This window comes from Dendropsophus ebraccatus, chromosome 11 (assembly GCF_027789765.1).
Source record: "Dendropsophus ebraccatus isolate aDenEbr1 chromosome 11, aDenEbr1.pat, whole genome shotgun sequence".
In the NCBI taxonomy this organism is placed as follows: domain Eukaryota; kingdom Metazoa; phylum Chordata; class Amphibia; order Anura; family Hylidae; genus Dendropsophus; species Dendropsophus ebraccatus.
In genome coordinates, this window is record NC_091464.1 from 13131709 (window position 1) to 13149373 (window position 17665).

Genomic DNA, 17665 nt, shown 5'->3' on the forward strand with positions numbered 1-17665 from the left:
CATCTAAAATATTCTGCTCCATGTCTCTATGGATAACAAGACTATCTAGAAGTGCTGCTACTGACATAAAGAGCTCATCTCCAGGGCATTTTGAACAGCAGCAGCCAGGGCATTAAAGGGGTTCTCTGACAAAAAATATTTTTCTTTCAAATCAGCTTGTTTTAGAAAGTTATATGGATTTGTAATTTACTTCTATTTATTAATCCCCAGTCTTCCAGTACTTATTAACTGCTGTATGTCGTGCAGGAAGTGGTGTATACTTTTCAGTTTGACACAGTGCTCTCTGCTGCCACCTCTGTCCATGTCAGTAACTGTCTAGAGCAGGAGAGGTTTAAAGGGGTTATCCAGCGCTACAAAACATGGCCACTTTTCCCCCTACTGTTGTCTCCAGTTCAGGTGTGGTTTGCAATTAAGCTCCATTTACTTCAATGGAACTGAGTTTCAAAACCCCATCCAATCTGGAGACAACAGTAGGGGGAAAGTGGCCATGTTTTTGTAGCACTGGATAACCCCTTTAAGCTCCATTCACTTCAATGGAACTGAGCAGCAAAACCCCGCCCAAGCTGGAGACAAGAGTGGGGCTGTATCTGGAAGAAAGTGGCCATGTTTTTGTAGCGCTGTATAACCATTTTAATATGGGGATTTGCTACCTGACAAGAGGTAGCAGTAGAGAGCACTGTGTCAGGCTGTAAAGAATACACCACTTCCTGCATGACATACAGCAGCTGATAAGTACTGTAAGACTGGAGATTTTCTTAAAAATAGAAGTAAATTACAAATCTATATACCTTTTTGAAACCAGTTGATTTGAAAGAAAAAGATTTTCGCTGAAGTACCGATTTAAAACACATCAAAAAGATAAACCCTGTCTGTCCTGTATAGCAAACAAGGGAGGGACAGAGAACAGAGACTGTAGCACAGGGGCAAATTAGAAGCGAGGCCACACCTCGTTGACACTTACCACAAGTGGATGAAATCATTTTTTATCATTTTAGAGGTACAGGTAGCCACAATAGAGGTGCTGAGTGTCAGTTGCTGAACCCTTCAAATTATTCAATCAATATTCAACCCCTTAACATAGGGTGGTATACACAGGTAATTATCAGCCAAATAAGCCAATAGTCGCAGTGTATAAAAGACCCTGTGACCAGCCAACCAACAAACAATTTCTGGCTGTCGTCTGCTGATATCCTATGTCCTGTGATGTCTGCAGCTGACAATGACTAAAAGGAAGAGGTCCCAAACCAATCCCGTCATAGTACCTGCGGCCCTGATATCGGGTCCTTCTAGACCAGTGCTTCTCAAACTGTGAGGCGGGCCTCACCAGTGAGGTGCCCCCTAGTTGTTGGTGAGGCCCAGCTGGGGAGCCAGTTTTCACAAAAGTAACTATGATCTGCACAGTCCTCCAAAATCTCCATTTTAGAAACATTAATAATGTATTTCATACTTGCTTTATTATTATTTACAGCTTGGGAGACAGTTGAAAGGTAGTCCTAGCATTATTTTCAGCTTTTAAATGGACTTTCACCACAGATAGTGAGGCCCAGGCACCCTCTTGGTCAGTCTCGTGAGGCCCAGGCATTGCCTTGGTCTGTTGGGTGAGGCTCCAGTAGAAATAGTTTGAGAAGCACTGCTCTAGACGACCGTCTACCCTGGTAAATACCTTCTTCTTTCAGATCCTGACCTTGAGGACACTGACCTACAGTAGATGTAGCCAGTTTAGTGCTTATTAGGCTATCTCTCATTACTAGGTCTACTAGACCCCTAAGGCCCTGCTCCAAATCACCTTATAGGTCAGGGATGGGGAACCTCCAGCCCTCCAGCTGTTGCAAAACTACAACTGCCATCATGTCTGGACAGCCAAAGCTTTAGCTGGAGGGCTGAAAGGTTCCATCCCTGAGCTAGGTGATAGCCGGACATATTTGGAACCCCATTTACATGAACCCCTCTTAATGACCCATTCTACTGTCTATTAGGCCAGTCCTGGTCGGTAAGATGTCAGTGCCTAGGTGGTACATGGAAGGACCACCTAGGCAGGCTGATATTCTCTAAGGCTGTGGGTTTTACTCCCATTAACCATTTCCTATCTGCCAAGGAGTAAAACTGGTATTGCATTCATAGATTCTGGGTCTGCATCTAAAGTCATTGACTCTGAATTTGCTAAAGGCCTGGGATCCCTAGTGGGCAGCATAAGACAGCGTAAACCTGGTGACAGATAAATTAGTACTTCATTAAAAATCTTTTTCATTTAAATCAATTGGTTTCAGAAAGTTCAGGAAGTGATGTATTCTCTCCAGTCTGACACAGTGCTCTCTGCTGTGGAAGCAGAGAGCGCTGTATCAGACTGGAAAGAATATACCACTTCCTGTAGGACATACAGCAGCTGATAAGTACCGGAAGACTTGAGATTTTTAAATAGAAGTAAATTACAAATCTAAATAACTTTCTGAAACCAGTTGATTTGAAAAAAAAAAAAGATTTTCACTGGAGTACCATTTAAGTTTTCCCCTCAAAAGACACTTTTACTTGTGCCCCATGATATTGATTGCTGTCAATCTGTTAACATCTATGGTATATACAAACATTGACATGGAAAACCTGGCTCCTTGCTGCTGTGGAACCTGCTCTCTGCAGTCATTACCAGTTTCTGTGGTTGCTGCAACAAACAGCCATTTTCTGGGTAAACAGAGATTTTCCTATCTGGTCTGTGTTTCTTATCTGTCGCTGTTTTCTTTAGTTAACAATGGCTGAAAGAAATGAAGAATGAGACTTCTCCTTACGCCTGTGCTCACGTTTACCTTTGGCCCTTCTCATAATGGCTGGACCTGTGTTATTCATTAATCGCTGCTTTAAACAGAGACTAGATGTTTGCTGGTGAATCTGCATTGGTATGTGCATTGTTTAGCTATCTGACTGTGTTTCGGGTGTTTCTGTACACAGGAAGCTATCTGTTGGACTTAGGGTCCTATTACATAGACTGATGACGGCCCGATCAATGATGTAAATGAGCACAAATCTGCTAGATCAGTGTTTATGTATGGGGCCTATTACACGGCTCAATAATAAATTAGCAAGGGCTGCACAGACATCGTTAGTGATGTCCGTGCAGCCCTAAGCCTAAACTGTTATACATTACCTCTCCACGCTCCCAGTCTTCTCCTGCCCTCTGCTCACTTCCCGGCCAGTGATTGGCTGAGCGGCCTGTGAGCTCAAAGATCGTTCTGAAGCTGCAGCTGTGGTGCTGGGAAGCCAGTAGAGGGCAGGAGACCAGGAGTGTGGAGAGGTAATGTATAACAGTTTTTTCAATTGTTAACCGTCAGGCCGCACATCACTATTACATGTAGCTAATACACAAAGCAATGCGTGGCCAACGATCTTGGCGTCTGACCAGGGCCGTATTTACCACTAGGCACCCGTGGTCCGGTGCCTAGGGCAGCACCTTTTTTTTTTTTTTTTTTTTTTTTTTTTTAGTTTCCCTCCTCCCGTTCAGACTTGCCAGTAAATCTGGTGTCTTTTCCAGGGGGGTGGGGGGTTTGGTGGTATTGGTAAGGTCTGGTATCGCCAATAGGTGCGTGAAGATGGGGCGTCTTCAGGTTTAGTGCCTAGGGCAGCAGCAGCTGTTAATACAGCCCTGCGTCTGACCATTTGACATGATCAGCCTCCAGTGATCTGAGTAACCTCATTTGCATACTCACGTAACGGAGAGGATCTCGGCAATGTTGGAGAAACGGACGTTTAGATCAGGTTGTATAACATTCTTATTTTGTAATAGTGGTAGTGGGACATTCACTTTACCTTAGGCCTCTTTAATTCAACTATTTCCGCAACACTCGTTCATTCGCCCTTTTAACTTCATCAAATGAAGCGATCAGCCGACAAACATGAGATTTCTCATTCGTCAGGAGGCCATTTATTGACTTGATCGTGAGTGTCCCTGTCTGTCGATAATAAGAAGTATTAAGGTGTCACTGTCAATGTTACAGAGACATCACAAAGAGATCACAGAGACATGTCAAAAGTTTTGGTCAGTCCAGGTCTGAGTGTTTAGACCTACAGAGTGATCTTCTCCCTGCTCGTTTTCCTGATCGGTGCGAACAATCAGACCCGGATCAATAAAAACTTTTGACATGTCTCTATGATGTCTCTATGACATGTCGAAAGTTTTTTTTTTAAACAAAAGTGACATTTTAAAGTATAGTATATGCCTCCCCATATAATAAAACAATAAAAAGCCAGCATACTTACCCTCCCAGCATACTTACCTCCCCTGTTGCCACTGTTGGGCTCTTCTATTTCCTGCTGCGGTCCTGTTCTTCCTCCTTCTGATAACATTACATTCCCTATACAGCCAAACACAGGATGGAGCAGGGAGTGGGATGTCATTGGAGGGAAAAACTAATGATTCCTGTGATGTGTTGTCTCCACAGGAGCTGCCTACTCAGTCAGTCACAAATAAAGATGGAACACCGCTGTGGCCAGTGATTGCCAGGGGCAGCTCTTGTGGGCAGGACATTCACAGCAACCAGGAAGAAGCCATGATGAACAGAGACTGGGAGGATTGGGGTAGAACAATATTGAATTATTTTTAGTTTTTTACCACTCAACCCCCAGCTAAACCCCTTAAAATCAGTGTCTCATTTATGATTAGTATGAAGCACTAGATAAAAACATACTCCCGACTCTTAGCCCATTCCTTTTTTTGAACGTTTCCGTTCTTTAGTACAGTTTTGGGTAATTTAGCAAGAATATGAAGGTATCAGGTTGCTATTTAATCTATATTAAAGGGGTAGTCCGGAGGGAAAAAAACATTATGTTTAAATCAACTGGTGTCAGAAATTTGCAGATTTGTAAAGTACTTCCTGCAGGACATACAGCGGCTGATAATTACTGGAAGACTGAAGATTTTTTAATAGAACTAATTTACAAATCTGTATAACTTTCTGATACCAGTTAATATGATTTTTTCCCCTCTGGAGTATCCCTTTAAATTCTGTTTGAAGATCTGAATTTATTCAGCCTGCAAATTATGCATTATCTAATAAATGCTAAACTTCCACACCGCTATCCTTTGTATACTAGGCATATTCTAAGGCACAGTCCCATCTACATATTTTCCTGATCCCGTGGACACATCATGAAATTGTAAACATAGTTGGATCAATAATAAATTTTTTGTTTCTTATTTTATCCCTCTGGGCCAGTGAATAATATTACATGTGATGGAACGGGTTGATGCTTGTGAGCTATAACAGTGTTGCTATTGTACCGTACAGCCATCAGTGACATCCGTGACACCGAGTAAATATCTTGTCTGCCTCCATCATCTTCTTTGTTGGGTAAAAATGGAGAAACCAAAAACGACTGCATTATCAATGTTACCGGGCAGGAGATTGCTGCCGTCTGCACAAGCATAGGAGGTGACCTCATATGACCTAGACAGGATCAGGACTCATTCAGCCATATTGCACTGAGATGGCGGACATTCGTGAGTTGTTGATGACATATTAGGGTCTGTTCACACGTACCGAATCGCTGTGTATTTATCGCTGCGAGCTTCTTGCACCTAAATCCACAGCGATACTGATTGCTATCAAGCCATTATATGTGTATTCTCGCTGCGTGTTTGGTGCGATCTTTACATGCGAGTATTATTTTCATATGATTTTCACAGGCGAGTTCAACGCCACAAAAAACGCAGCTACTTTCATGTCAGTTTGATGCGAGTTTTGTGCGAGAAATAAGCAGCGATACGGTACGTGTGAAGGCACCCCAAAGTATTCCCAGCTCCACACATATGTCCAGAACAGTGATCCCCGTCCTCCAACTCCAGGGGCAGAGGTCTATTACCTATCCATACACACTGTGCAGAGTCAAACTTAAAGGGGTTGTTCACCAATTTAAAAAAATTCTTTCAAATCAACTGGTGCCAGAAAGTGCCATAGATTTGTAATTTACTCCTTTAAAAAATCTCCAGTCTTCCGGTACTTATCAGCTGTTGTACGCCCTGTTGGAAGTGGTGTATTCTTCCCAGTCTGACACAGTGCTCTCTGCTGCCACCTCTGTCCATGTCAGGAACTGTCCAGAGCAGTAGCAAATCCCCATGATGAGGATGATGGCAGGGGGATGCTCAGTGTCCCTCCAGTGCCCTGTGTCCCTCAGCATCCCCCTGCCATCATCCTCTCCAGCAGCCACAGCCCGCACAGCTCTGGGAGTCCGACGTGACATCACCATGTTATCCTGGAAGTGACATCACTGTGTTATCCAGGAAGTGACATCACCATGTTATTCAGGAAGTGAAGCTTTGATGCAGTAGTAAGTGCAGGGAAAAAAGCTCTTAATAAGCATTTCCCATAATAAGTGTATATTGGTGATTTGTATAACTTTTGGGGGGCAATACAATACTTTAATAAAAATTTTCCCCGGACTTCTCCTTTAAGTACATTGGAGTACACAGGAATATTGCACATTATTGTCAATGGTCACTTAAAGGGGTATTCCAGTATAAGATATTGTATTTAAAGAAAAACTATCACTCCAAGATAGATAACTTACTAATATATTGTTACCACTAATAGTACTGGTTTGATTGCTTCAACCAATAAGAAATGGAAAGTAGATGAACTACATTATGTGTATTGTCTGCAGCTCCCCGGCTCCTCCCTCTCTCCTGAGACAACACATCCTCTGATGTCCCAGGCAGGGGCGTAGATAATGTCTCCTGGGCCCTGGTGCGAGAGGCCAACTTGGGCCCCCCCCCCTCCTTTCACGACCAAGTGATGCTATTGGTGTGTGTATATATATATATATATATATATATATATATATATATATACACACACACCAAGACAGATATTACCACTAACCCCAGCATATTGGAAGAGAAAGTATTATCACCGTACATATTGCCGCCATACTGTTACCGACCAAATCCTGTATACTGAGACCTATATTACCAGTAATACCAGTATATAGGAAGGAAACATTACTGCCACACCACAACCACTACCATCACCACCATATTGTTACTGACCAAATCCAGTATACTAAATCACCTCATCCAGTCATATAGAGGTGGCCCCAGCTCTACACAGGCTCTATACACCATATACATTACAGTGCAGTTATATCAGGTGACTCACAGGGGGACGTCTTCTCTGATCGGAGTTCTTCCCTTTTCATCTTCTTCTCCATTTGCCCTGGGCCGTTATGAGAACTTCTCCGAGCCACGAATCCACAGAATCTGCCAGACAGACATATTAGTCTCCTCACTCTGGCACCATCCTCATCTATATACACACTGCACATCTGTATTGTCCCCTTTACACACTCCTTTAGTGGGTAGCCCTGACTCTATGTGACCCCCTAATAATATATGCCCCCTCTGTGTATTCCCTCTCCCCCTATGTTGCCCCCCCCAAATAGATGGCCCCTCTCCCCCCATGTTGCCCTCCTTATAGATGGCCCCCTCTCCCTCCACCCTCCCTTATAGATGGCCTCCTCTCCCCCCTCCATATAGATGGCCCCCTTTACCCCCTCCCTTATAGATGGCCCCCTCTCTCCTCACCCTCCCTTATGGATGGCCCCCTCTCCCCCCACCCTCCCTTATAGATGGCCCCCTCTCCCCCCCTCCCTTATAGATGGTCCCCTTCCCCCCTCCCTTATAGATGGTCCCCTTCACCCCCCCTCCCTTATAGATGGTCCCCTTCACCCCCCCTCCCTTATAGATGGTCCCCTTCACCCCCCTGCCTTATAGATGGTCCCCTTCACCCCCCCTCCCTTATAGATGGTCCCCTTCACCCCCCCCCTCCCTTATAGATGGTCCCCTTCACCCCCCCTCCCTTATAGATGGTCCCCTTCACCCCCCCTCCCTTATAGATGGTCCCCTTCACCCCCCCTCCCTTATAGATGGTCCCCTTCACCCCCCCCTTATAGATGATCCCCTTCACCCCCCCTCCTCCCTTATAGATGGTCCCCTTCACCCCCCCCTCCTCCCTTATAGATGGTCCCCTTCACCCCCCCCCTCCTCCCTTATAGATGGTCCCCTTCACCCCCCCCCTCCTCCCTTATAGATGGTCCCCTTCACCCCCCCTCCTCCCTTATAGATGGTCCCCTTTCCCCCCACCCTCATAGATGCCCCCCTCTTTCCCCCCACCCTCATAGATGCCCCCCTCTTTACCCCCACCCTCATAGATGCCCCCCTCTTTCCCCCCACCCTCATTGATGCCCCCCCTCTTTCCCCCCACCCGTACAGGCTGATAAAAAACAAAACTTAACTCACCTGACAACGCACTCCCACGTTGATCCTCACTCCTTCGGTCTGTCCCCGGCTGCTGCGCGGCTGCCGGGGGTGTCGCGTCTTATCCCGGCAGCGCGCGCATCCCAGAGCTCCCTGCGCGCCGGAACCGGAAGTCAGGGCCCAAGGCGCGCAGGGAGCTCTGGGATGCGTGCGCTGCCGGGGATAAGACGCGACATCCCCGGCAGCTGCGCAGCAGCCGGGGGAAGACAGAGTCGGACTCTTGTGACTTTGGCGGGGGGCCCGGTCGCGGCGGCGACCCCCGCGACCGCGGTGGCTACGCCACTGGTCACAGGAGGCCTGGCTGGATTTTGTCCCTGAGCTCTAGCCCCACCTGTCTCTGACCATTCTAGTTGTCATTGCCAGCTCCTTGTCATATGTACAGATACTAGACTTTATTGGGACATTTCTGGAAAAGTGAGTGTCTATACTATACTGCCTTATGACGAATGATACTTCAGAAAGAGCAGACAGGGTGTGAAAGCAGCAGGTGCTGCAACTTCACTGTGCAATAGTCTGCAGTGAAATGAATTGTTGTGTAACAGCTTTGGGGGAGAAACAGGTAGGAGTGCTGTGGGAAGGGAGTAGACAGGGTGGGAGGACTGTGAGGAAGAACTGAGGGCAAACAATGCATTTTGGGACAACTGCTCAACCAATAATGAGATACAGAACTAAGACCCCCAAAAAATGTTTTTTTGGTGGTTTCAGAACTGGGGCGGAAAGGTAAGAAATGCTCCATGCTTCTGCAGCAGGTTTATTTATTTTTTACCTGAGGTTGGAGTACCCCTTTAAGGGCAATGTGTCATCAGAAAATGACCCAGTGTCTAATCAATGTTTTATATTGAACAGATTTTTATTAGAACTTTGGTGATTTTTTATTTTGACTCTCCACTGTATCATTTATATCATAAAATAATCCTGTTATCTCACAGTTTTCATTCTGGCCACTAAGCCTAATAATAAGCTGATGATTTCTATTCTGTAGCAGTTTCACCAGTATCCTCCTTATGGTCACTGACAGGAATACAGTGAAAGGGGATACTAGTAAACAAGATGGAATGATACTATTCACAATGAGAGATGTTTGGCGCCCAGCCCTCCCTACACACCTCTGTACCTAGAGAACGCTCTTATAGGATAGCATCCCCTTCAGTGTACAATGCCTATATCCATGGGGCTTGCTGTAAAGCATATCTCTAAATGATGTTAAAGGGGTTATCCGGTGACAACCGCTGCAGGTAGGGCCTTTTCTGATCTCGGATATCTTCTTTAAAACAATTCAGGCAAGATGGCAGCCCTCATGACAAAGTAAAAAAAATGTAATAAAAAAAGACAATCAGAAAATAGAAAAATATTAGAACGTTTCAGTATCTGGCTCTAATCAGTAAAAGTAAAGATCCAGGTGACGCATTCTGGGAAAAAAGGGACCTGAAAATTCCCCCCCTGCAGCTATAAATACATTGCTATAGGGCCTAAAGCACTGTATCTAGTAATCTCTATGAGCAATGCCTACGTAGTCATGCGGGAGGTCCTCCGATGCTAACTAGTCACGGCTGGCAGGGTATATCATCGGCAAAGGCGCTTAGGGACGGCCCCTCTGTGATGCTGCAGGCCCCTATACCAGAGAGGCCATTGCCGTGACTAGTTAGCAGCTGAGGACCGCCCCCGTGATTACAGGATTTACAAAGTTTTTTTCAGGCCATATAAGTAACGCTCATAGCGACTTATATGATCACATATTTATAGCTGCAGGGGGGACTTCCTAGTGACTGGTTCCGTTTAAGCCCCAACTTCCATCCCACACAAACGCTGACTGGGAGTGGTGTATGATAAGCTGGATATTCAGTATGATAAGCTGGATAGCCAGTATGATAAGCTGGATATCCAGTATGATAAGCTGGATATCCAGCCATTTACAGTAAGACGCGTCCACAGATAAGGCTGAGCCGTCACATATACACAGTCACCATGTCTTATACTGAGTCTTTGTTGCCCATAGCAACCAATCATATGTCAGCTTTCATGTCTTATATTGCTGTGGTAAAGGGAGAGCTGGGCAACATAAGAGACTCTTATTATAAGACAGCGCCATAACCCTCCCTGAGGTTATTTACCACCCTGCCCTGAGCTGGGATATGATAAGCTCACCCTGGCTACCGCGCCCGCCCCAGGCCACACTATATTTTATCATATTTTACTTTTATAACTTTTAGTTATGTCCACTATCATAATAGTAACTATTAATCCGCCATGCCTCCTGTGAAACAACAATGTGAAGATGGAAGCACAGCGCTCTCTCCCCCCGCACTTTCCGGACTTCTCATCCCATCTGGAAACTACAGCTCCCTGCACTCCCCGCGCCGCCGTGTGCGCATGCGCGTGCGGGCGCCGCTGTCCGCCTCACCCCGGGGCGCTGATGATAAAGGTTCCGTCCCATGGGCAGTGCGCTCGGCTTGTTGTTGTGTGTGCGGGACGGAGCACGGGCTGAGCGGGGATGGAGGAGGGTGATCGGCGGAATGGCTCCGCGGGGGGCTCCGGCTCCTTCCAGCGGGAGCTAGGCCGAGGCTTCTCCTACTACAATAAGCACCTGGGGAGGCTGCACCAGAACCTGCGGGACACTAAGCGCTTTTTCCGGGACATTAAGCACACGTATAGCGGGGGACTCGGAGGACCCGACTCTGACCTCACTACCGGAGAGCTCGGTAAGTGCTGCGGGGGACTACAGGTGTCAGCATGGCTGCAGGGGGACTATAGGTGTCAGCATGGCTGCAGGGGGACTACAGGTGTCAGCATGGCTACAGGGGGACTACAGGTGTCAGCATGGCTGCAGGGGGACTACAGGTGTCAGCATGGCTGCAGGGGGGACTACAGGTGTCAGCATGGCTACAGGGGTGACTACAGGTGTCAGCATGGCTACAGGGGGGACTACAGGTGTCAGCATGGCTGCAGGGGGACTACAGGTGTCAGCATGGCTGCAGGGGGACTACAGATGTCAGCATGGCTACAGGGGGGACTACAGATGTCAGCATGGCTACAGGGGGGACTACAGGTGTCAGCATGGCTACAGGGGGGACTACAGGTGTCAGCATGGCTACAGGGGGGACTACAGATGTCAGCATGGCTACAGGGGGGACTACAGGTGTCAGCATGGCTACAGGGGGGACTACAGGTGTCAGCATGGCTACAGGGGGGACTACAGGTGTCAGCATGGCTACAGGGGGGACTACAGGTGTCAGCATGGCTACAGGGGGGACTACAGGTGTCAGCATGGCTACAGGGGGGACTACAGATGTCAGCATGGCTACAGGGGGGACTACAGGTGTCAGCATGGCTACAGGGGGGACTACAGGTGTCAGCATGGCTACAGGGGGGACTACAGGTGTCAGCATGGCTACAGGGGGGACTACAGGTGTCAGCATGGCTACAGGGGGGACTACAGGTGTCAGCATGGCTACAGGGGGGACTACAGGTGTCAGCATGGCTACAGGGGGGACTACAGGTGTCAGCATGGCTACAGGGGGGACTACAGGTGTCAGCATGGCTACAGGGGGGACTACAGGTGTCAGCATGGCTACAGGGGGGACTACAGGTGTCAGCATGGCTACAGGGGGGACTACAGGTGTCAGCATGGCTACAGGGGGGACTACAGGTGTCAGCATGGCTACAGGGGGGACTACAGGTGTCAGCATGGCTACAGGGGGGACTACAGGTGTCAGCATGGCTACAGGGGGGACTACAGGTGTCAGCATGGCTGCAGGGGGACTACAGGTGTCAGCATGGCTGCAGGGGGACTACAGATGTCAGCATGGCTACAGGGGGGACTACAGATGTCAGCATGGCTACAGGGGGGACTACAGATGTCAGCATGGCTACAGGGGGGACTACAGGTGTCAGCATGGCTACAGGGGGGACTACAGGTGTCAGCATGGCTACAGGGGGGACTACAGGTGACCGTGTCAGGATGGAGAGCCGAGGGCTGCAGGCACGGAGTGTGTGTGTGTGTGTGTGTGTGTATATATGTGTAATATATATATAATATATATATTTGTGTGTATGTAAATCAGGGCCCCTCAGGTGTCTGTGCTGTGGGGGTCTTGTGGCTGCAGGCGCTGAGTGTATAAATAATGTTTATTAGAGCTTCATCCATTCTGTGCTTCTCCAGTTGTTGTGAGACTACATCCCCCAGCATGCCTGGCACACAGCCGCTCTCCGGGCAGGCTGGACTTGAAGTTTTGCAACTGCAGAAGTTCAATTCCTTGGAACCAGTGTCCATTCCTCTATATGCAGATCCTGCTGTGTGTGTATATAGCAACAGTCTCTGTGTACTAGGGGGTTCCTGCCCTTTGTATATAGCCGGGTCCCTGTATACAGTGTACAGGGGGGGTTCGTGCTCTGTTTATATAGCCAGGTCCCTGTGTACTGGGGGGTCCTGCCCTGTGTATATAGCGAGGTCCCTGTGTACTGGGGGGTTCCTGCCCTGTGTATATAGCCGGGTCCCTGTGTACTGGGGGGTACCTGCTCTGTGTATATAGCCGGGTCCCTGTGTACTGGGGGGTTCCTGCTCTGTGTATATAGCCAGGTCACTGTGTACTGGGGGGTCCTGCTCTGTGTATATAGCCAGGTCCCTGTGTACTGGGGGGTTCCTGCTCTGTGTATATAGCCAGGTCCCTGTGTACTGGGGGTTCCTGCTCTGTGTATATAGCCAGGTCCCTGTGTACTGGGGGGTACCTGCTCTGTGTATATAGCCGGGTCCCTGTGTACTGGAGGTTCCTGCTCTGTGTATATAGCCGGGTCCCTGTGTACTGGAGGTTCCTGCTCTGTGTATATAGCCAGGTCACTGTGTACTAGAGGTTCCCTGCTCTGTGTATATAGCGGGGTCCCTGTGTACTGGAGGTTCCTGCTCTGTGTATATAGCCAGGTCCCTGTGTACTGGGGGGTCCTGCTCTGTGTATATAGCCAGGTCCCTGTGTACTGGGGGTTCCTGCTCTGTGTATATAGCCAGGTCCCTGTGTACTGGAGGTTCCTGCTCTGTGTATATAGCCAGGTCCCTGTGTACTGGAGGTTCCCTGCTCTGTATATATAGCCAGGTCCCTGTGTACTGGGGGTTCCTGCTCTGTGTATATAGCCAGGTCCCTGTGTACTGGAGGTTCCCTGCTCTGTGTATATAGCCAGGTCCCTGTGTACAGTGTATTGGTGGTTCCTGCTCTGTGTATGAAGCCGGGTCCCTGTGTACTGGGGAATATTGGGGGGTTCCTTCTCTGTGGGGTAGAATGCCGCCATGCAAATCCAGGGGGACTTCACCATCCATTGGGGTCAGGGGGCCATGTAACGTATAGAGGGGGCTGTCTTACTTGGGGTAACTTTGAACTCTTCAGGTGCCCGGTCTCATCAGTCCCTTGTATTTTAAAGTGAAAGTGATCAGTAATTTTCCTTTAAGTGATCAGCCGTCTCCTCATAAAGGAAATATCTGCTTTACAATGTGTAACTTGCAGGGGGTTTCCCATAGAGTAAAGCATAATGCTGTGTGTTAGAGAGATTGCATATACCGTTCACCTTCAGCTGCCCACCACCACTTTATTATAATGGGCCAGGTAGAAAATTTTCTACAATTGCAATTAACTCAACTGGTATCAAAGTTTTATAGATTTGTAATTTACTTCTGTTTACAAATCTTCAGTCTTCCAGTACTTATCAGCTGCTGTATGTCCTGTAGGAAGTGGTGTATTCTTTCCAGTCTGACACAATGCTCTCTGCTGCCACCTCTGTCCATGTCAGGAACTGTTCAGAGAAGGAGAGGTTTTCTATGGGGATTTGCTGCTGCTCTGGACAGTTCCTGAGATGGACAGCAGAGAGTACTGTGTCAGACTTGAAAGAATACACCACTTCCTGCAGGACATGCAGTAGCTGATAAGTACCGGAAGACTGGAGATTTTTTAACTAGAAGTAAATTACAAATCTATATAATTTTCTTACACCAGTTAATGTGAAAACATTTGTGTTTCTTCCAAGATACCACTTCAAGACCTATATCAGGGATGGGGAACCTTCGGCCCTCCAGCTGTTTCAAAACTACAATTCCCATCATGCCTGGACAGCCAAAGCTAACGCTTTGGCTGTCCAGGTATGATGGGAATTGTAGTTTTAAAACAGCTGGAGGGCCGAAGGTTCCCGATCCCTGACCTATATGATACCTGTCAGGCAATGTTCCCATTTGTCCAGTGATCCCAGTGTCAGGATCATCCGTAGGTCTGGTGCTGTGCCCATTGTAGGATGTGATGCTGCACGGGTGACCCCAGCTGGATATATCCCACCCAGAATGCAGCTAGCTGGGCATAGGTGTCACCATGGTTGTGCTGGTGTATGGACGGTGATGCCACCCGGCTGCTGGGGCTGATGTTCCGGCTTCTTGTTCATTGTTATATCGGGTTGTTGTGAGGACTGAGCTGTATTACAGCGTGTACGCCAGGGTTGGAGCCGTTTAGGTGACAGGATGACTTTCACAACAATACACTCAACTTTATTTTTTTTTCCTTCTTTTATCCCCGCATTTAAAGCGTAACTGTCATTTCAGGGCCATTTTTCTGAAAACATTAAATATCAACAGTTCAAGCGATTTTAAGAAACTCTGTAATAGGTTTTATGTACTAAAAGAGTTTCCTTCTAGACTGAAAAAGCAATCTCCCAGCCTCCCCCCTCACATCAGATGAAGCAGGATTTCTGTCTCCATTATGTGGCTATGGAGAGGGGAGGGGCTGTTAGGAGTGACTGAGCACGGAGCAGTCCTGCACAGCACAACACCCTGCAATCTTCTCTCAGTAAGTTCATAGATAAGCACTGACCTTTCTGACCCCAGAATCCTGCGGTTTAGGTGCCCAGACAGTCTACAAACAGCTGACCTTCATGCCACCTCTTCCTGCTACCTCATCTCCCTCAGCCCCTCCCCCCTTCATAGGCTTACAATGGAAAGAGCAGAGCCCGTCTTCACTGGCTTCTCTGTAATGAAGACGTGTTTGCCTGATAATGCACAAATAAGAAGTCAGGGGGGGAGGCTGGGAGATTGCTTCTTGAGTACAGAAGGAGGCTTTTTTGGCTGATGAAACCTATTAGAGTTTCTTAAAATCGCTTATACTACTGATTTATGCAATAAAAAAAAACATGACAGTTACTCTTTAAAAGCTGTAATTTTTTCTTTGCCATTTTTCACAGTTGCTGTAAATGTGTTCTTGTGGGCGGAATAAAACCCAAAATTTCTGATTCCATCAATGGAGCTTTGTGTCATATGGGCATGAGATGTTGCATCACTTGGCGTCCTTGCTTGGTTTCATATGGATGTTGATTATTTTTAGACTACTTTTAGTCCCTTTCTCAGGCAGCCTGGTTCACCCTCCTGTGCTCTGTGCCTAACAAGTATTAAAGGGGTACGCCCGTGTGTGTGTGTGTGTGTGTGTGTGTGTGTGTGTGTATATATATATTATATTATATATATTATATAATGTGTATGTAAATAACTTCTGTTTGAAAAAAATCTTCAGTCCTTATCAGCTGCTGTATGTCCTGCCGGAAGTGGAGTATTCTTTCCAGTCTGACACAGCGCTCCCTGCCGCCACCTCTGTCCGTGACAGGAACTATCCAGAGATGGAGAGGTTTTGTATAGGGATTTGCTACAGTTCCTGACATGGACAGGGGTGGCAGCAGAAAGCACTGTCAGACTGGAAAGAATACACCACTTCCTGCAGGACATACAGCAGCTGATAAGTACTGGAAGTACTAGAGATTTTTAAATGGAAGTAAATTACAAATCTCTCTAACTTTCTGATTTGATTACGATGTGTAATACGTAGTTGACAGTCGGGCTTGTTGTGCTGGTAGGTGCAGTCTATAAATGTACCAGGTAGTTATACTGTCCATGTAGTTATTACAATGAGGAATGTCCCTCTGTATAAGCCGCTCTGCAGATTAGAGAGTTCCATTCTTCCGGCAGGCATTATGGAGGCCAGGCTGACATCATATGAGACGCCTAGGTAAAGACTCCATTGTGTGGACACTGTTAGCGCTTCATGGCTCCTTTCATTCTTTCATCTTGTGATTTGGGGCCACGTGACTGGGAGACTGCAGGATATTCCTCTGCCCTGCAGGCCCTTACTGTTTGAGGAGTTCTGTTCTCTCTTCAGGAGTCGGAGGCGTCTTACATTGTAAGTCAGATAGCTGGGTCTTGTTGTTCAGAATCATGTGATCTATTGCCGCTGTCAGTCTGACAAGATGAAAGAATGTCTCAACCTAGCAAGCGGCTACGAGCTGAGGGCACAGCAGGATGCATGTTTTCTACAAGGGTTTTTGCCGCCTTAAAGGGGTGTTCGGGCAAAAAAAATCCAGTACAACTGGTGTCAAAAAGTTATATATATTTGTAATTAGGTTCTATTTTAAAATCTCCACTCTTCTAGTACTTATCAGCTGCTGTATGCCCTGTAGAAAGTGGTGTATTCTCTTCAGTGCTCTCTGCTGTCCATGTCAGGAACTGTCCTGTCCATGTCAGACTGGAAAGAATACACCACTTCTTGCAGGTCCAGGGCTAATTCTTGGTTTCTAGGTTTTTAGCTGCCACCATAACCCCCCCCCCCCCCCCCCCCCCCCCAGCTTTTTGAAAATCATAAGTAAGGTGTGTGTGCTCACGTGCAGCTCCACCATATATCGCCCTGTCCCAGAACTTCCTTCCATCCTTGGTGAGGACAAAAAAGAAAGTCCCAAAGTTTCCAATCCCACAAGTGTGTGAACAATTCTTTAACCATTATTGCTTCTCCAAGAATAATTGTGCTGGACATCTGCAGAATCTCCCCATGCCGCTCCAGGGCCCCCAGCGGGATATCCAGCAGAGCCAATGTTGCAGCCCAGCTGATGTATTGGCTGGGTGTGCAGTCCGTCAGCCGGGGGGGGGATGCCTTCTGGCGGGGGTCCCAGGGCTGTTCCGGTCGCGTATCACGGGCAGGGGTAGAGTTAAGCAATGTGTGATTGTTAATGTCCCCTGTCCTTGCTGGCTCTCAAAACTTTACTACGGCCGGACTTCTCCTTTTAAAGGGAACCCCATCACTATGAAAATACTACCTAAGCTATCAGCATCATGTTATAGAGCAGAAGGAGATGAGCGGAGTGATATATAACTTTATAGAGAAAATATTCAGTATAACAAAGTAATTTATTGATTAAAATCTCTGATGTTTCCAGGCTAGAGTCCAGTCCATTGAGTGACTCCACCCACTGGACTCCTTATCACAGAATGATCAGGGATTTCACTCAACATGTTACACATTATCCGGAATCTTTTCCCATAAAGATATATATCAATCTGCTCAGCTCTTTAACATGATGTGCATAGAT

The 17665-nt window shown here is 47.2% G+C and overlaps 2 protein-coding genes across 2 annotated transcripts in view; one reads left to right on the top strand and one right to left on the bottom strand.

The window, feature by feature from the left end:
- The window catches only part of TMCC2 (transmembrane and coiled-coil domain family 2), a 92788-nt gene extending 88813 nt beyond the window's left edge, over positions 1–3975 (bottom strand). The window contains exon 1 of the mRNA XM_069945317.1: positions 3796–3975. The gene's annotated coding sequence lies outside the window, so the exon portion shown is untranslated. The remainder of the gene's footprint in view (positions 1–3795) is intronic.
- A 6695-nt stretch (positions 3976–10670) lies between these two features.
- The window catches only part of DSTYK (dual serine/threonine and tyrosine protein kinase), a 50945-nt gene continuing 43950 nt past the window's right edge, over positions 10671–17665 (top strand). The window contains exon 1 of the mRNA XM_069944358.1: positions 10671–10995. Within this exon, the coding sequence (XP_069800459.1) occupies positions 10788–10995 (208 nt within the window). The 5' untranslated portion in view covers positions 10671–10787. The remainder of the gene's footprint in view (positions 10996–17665) is intronic.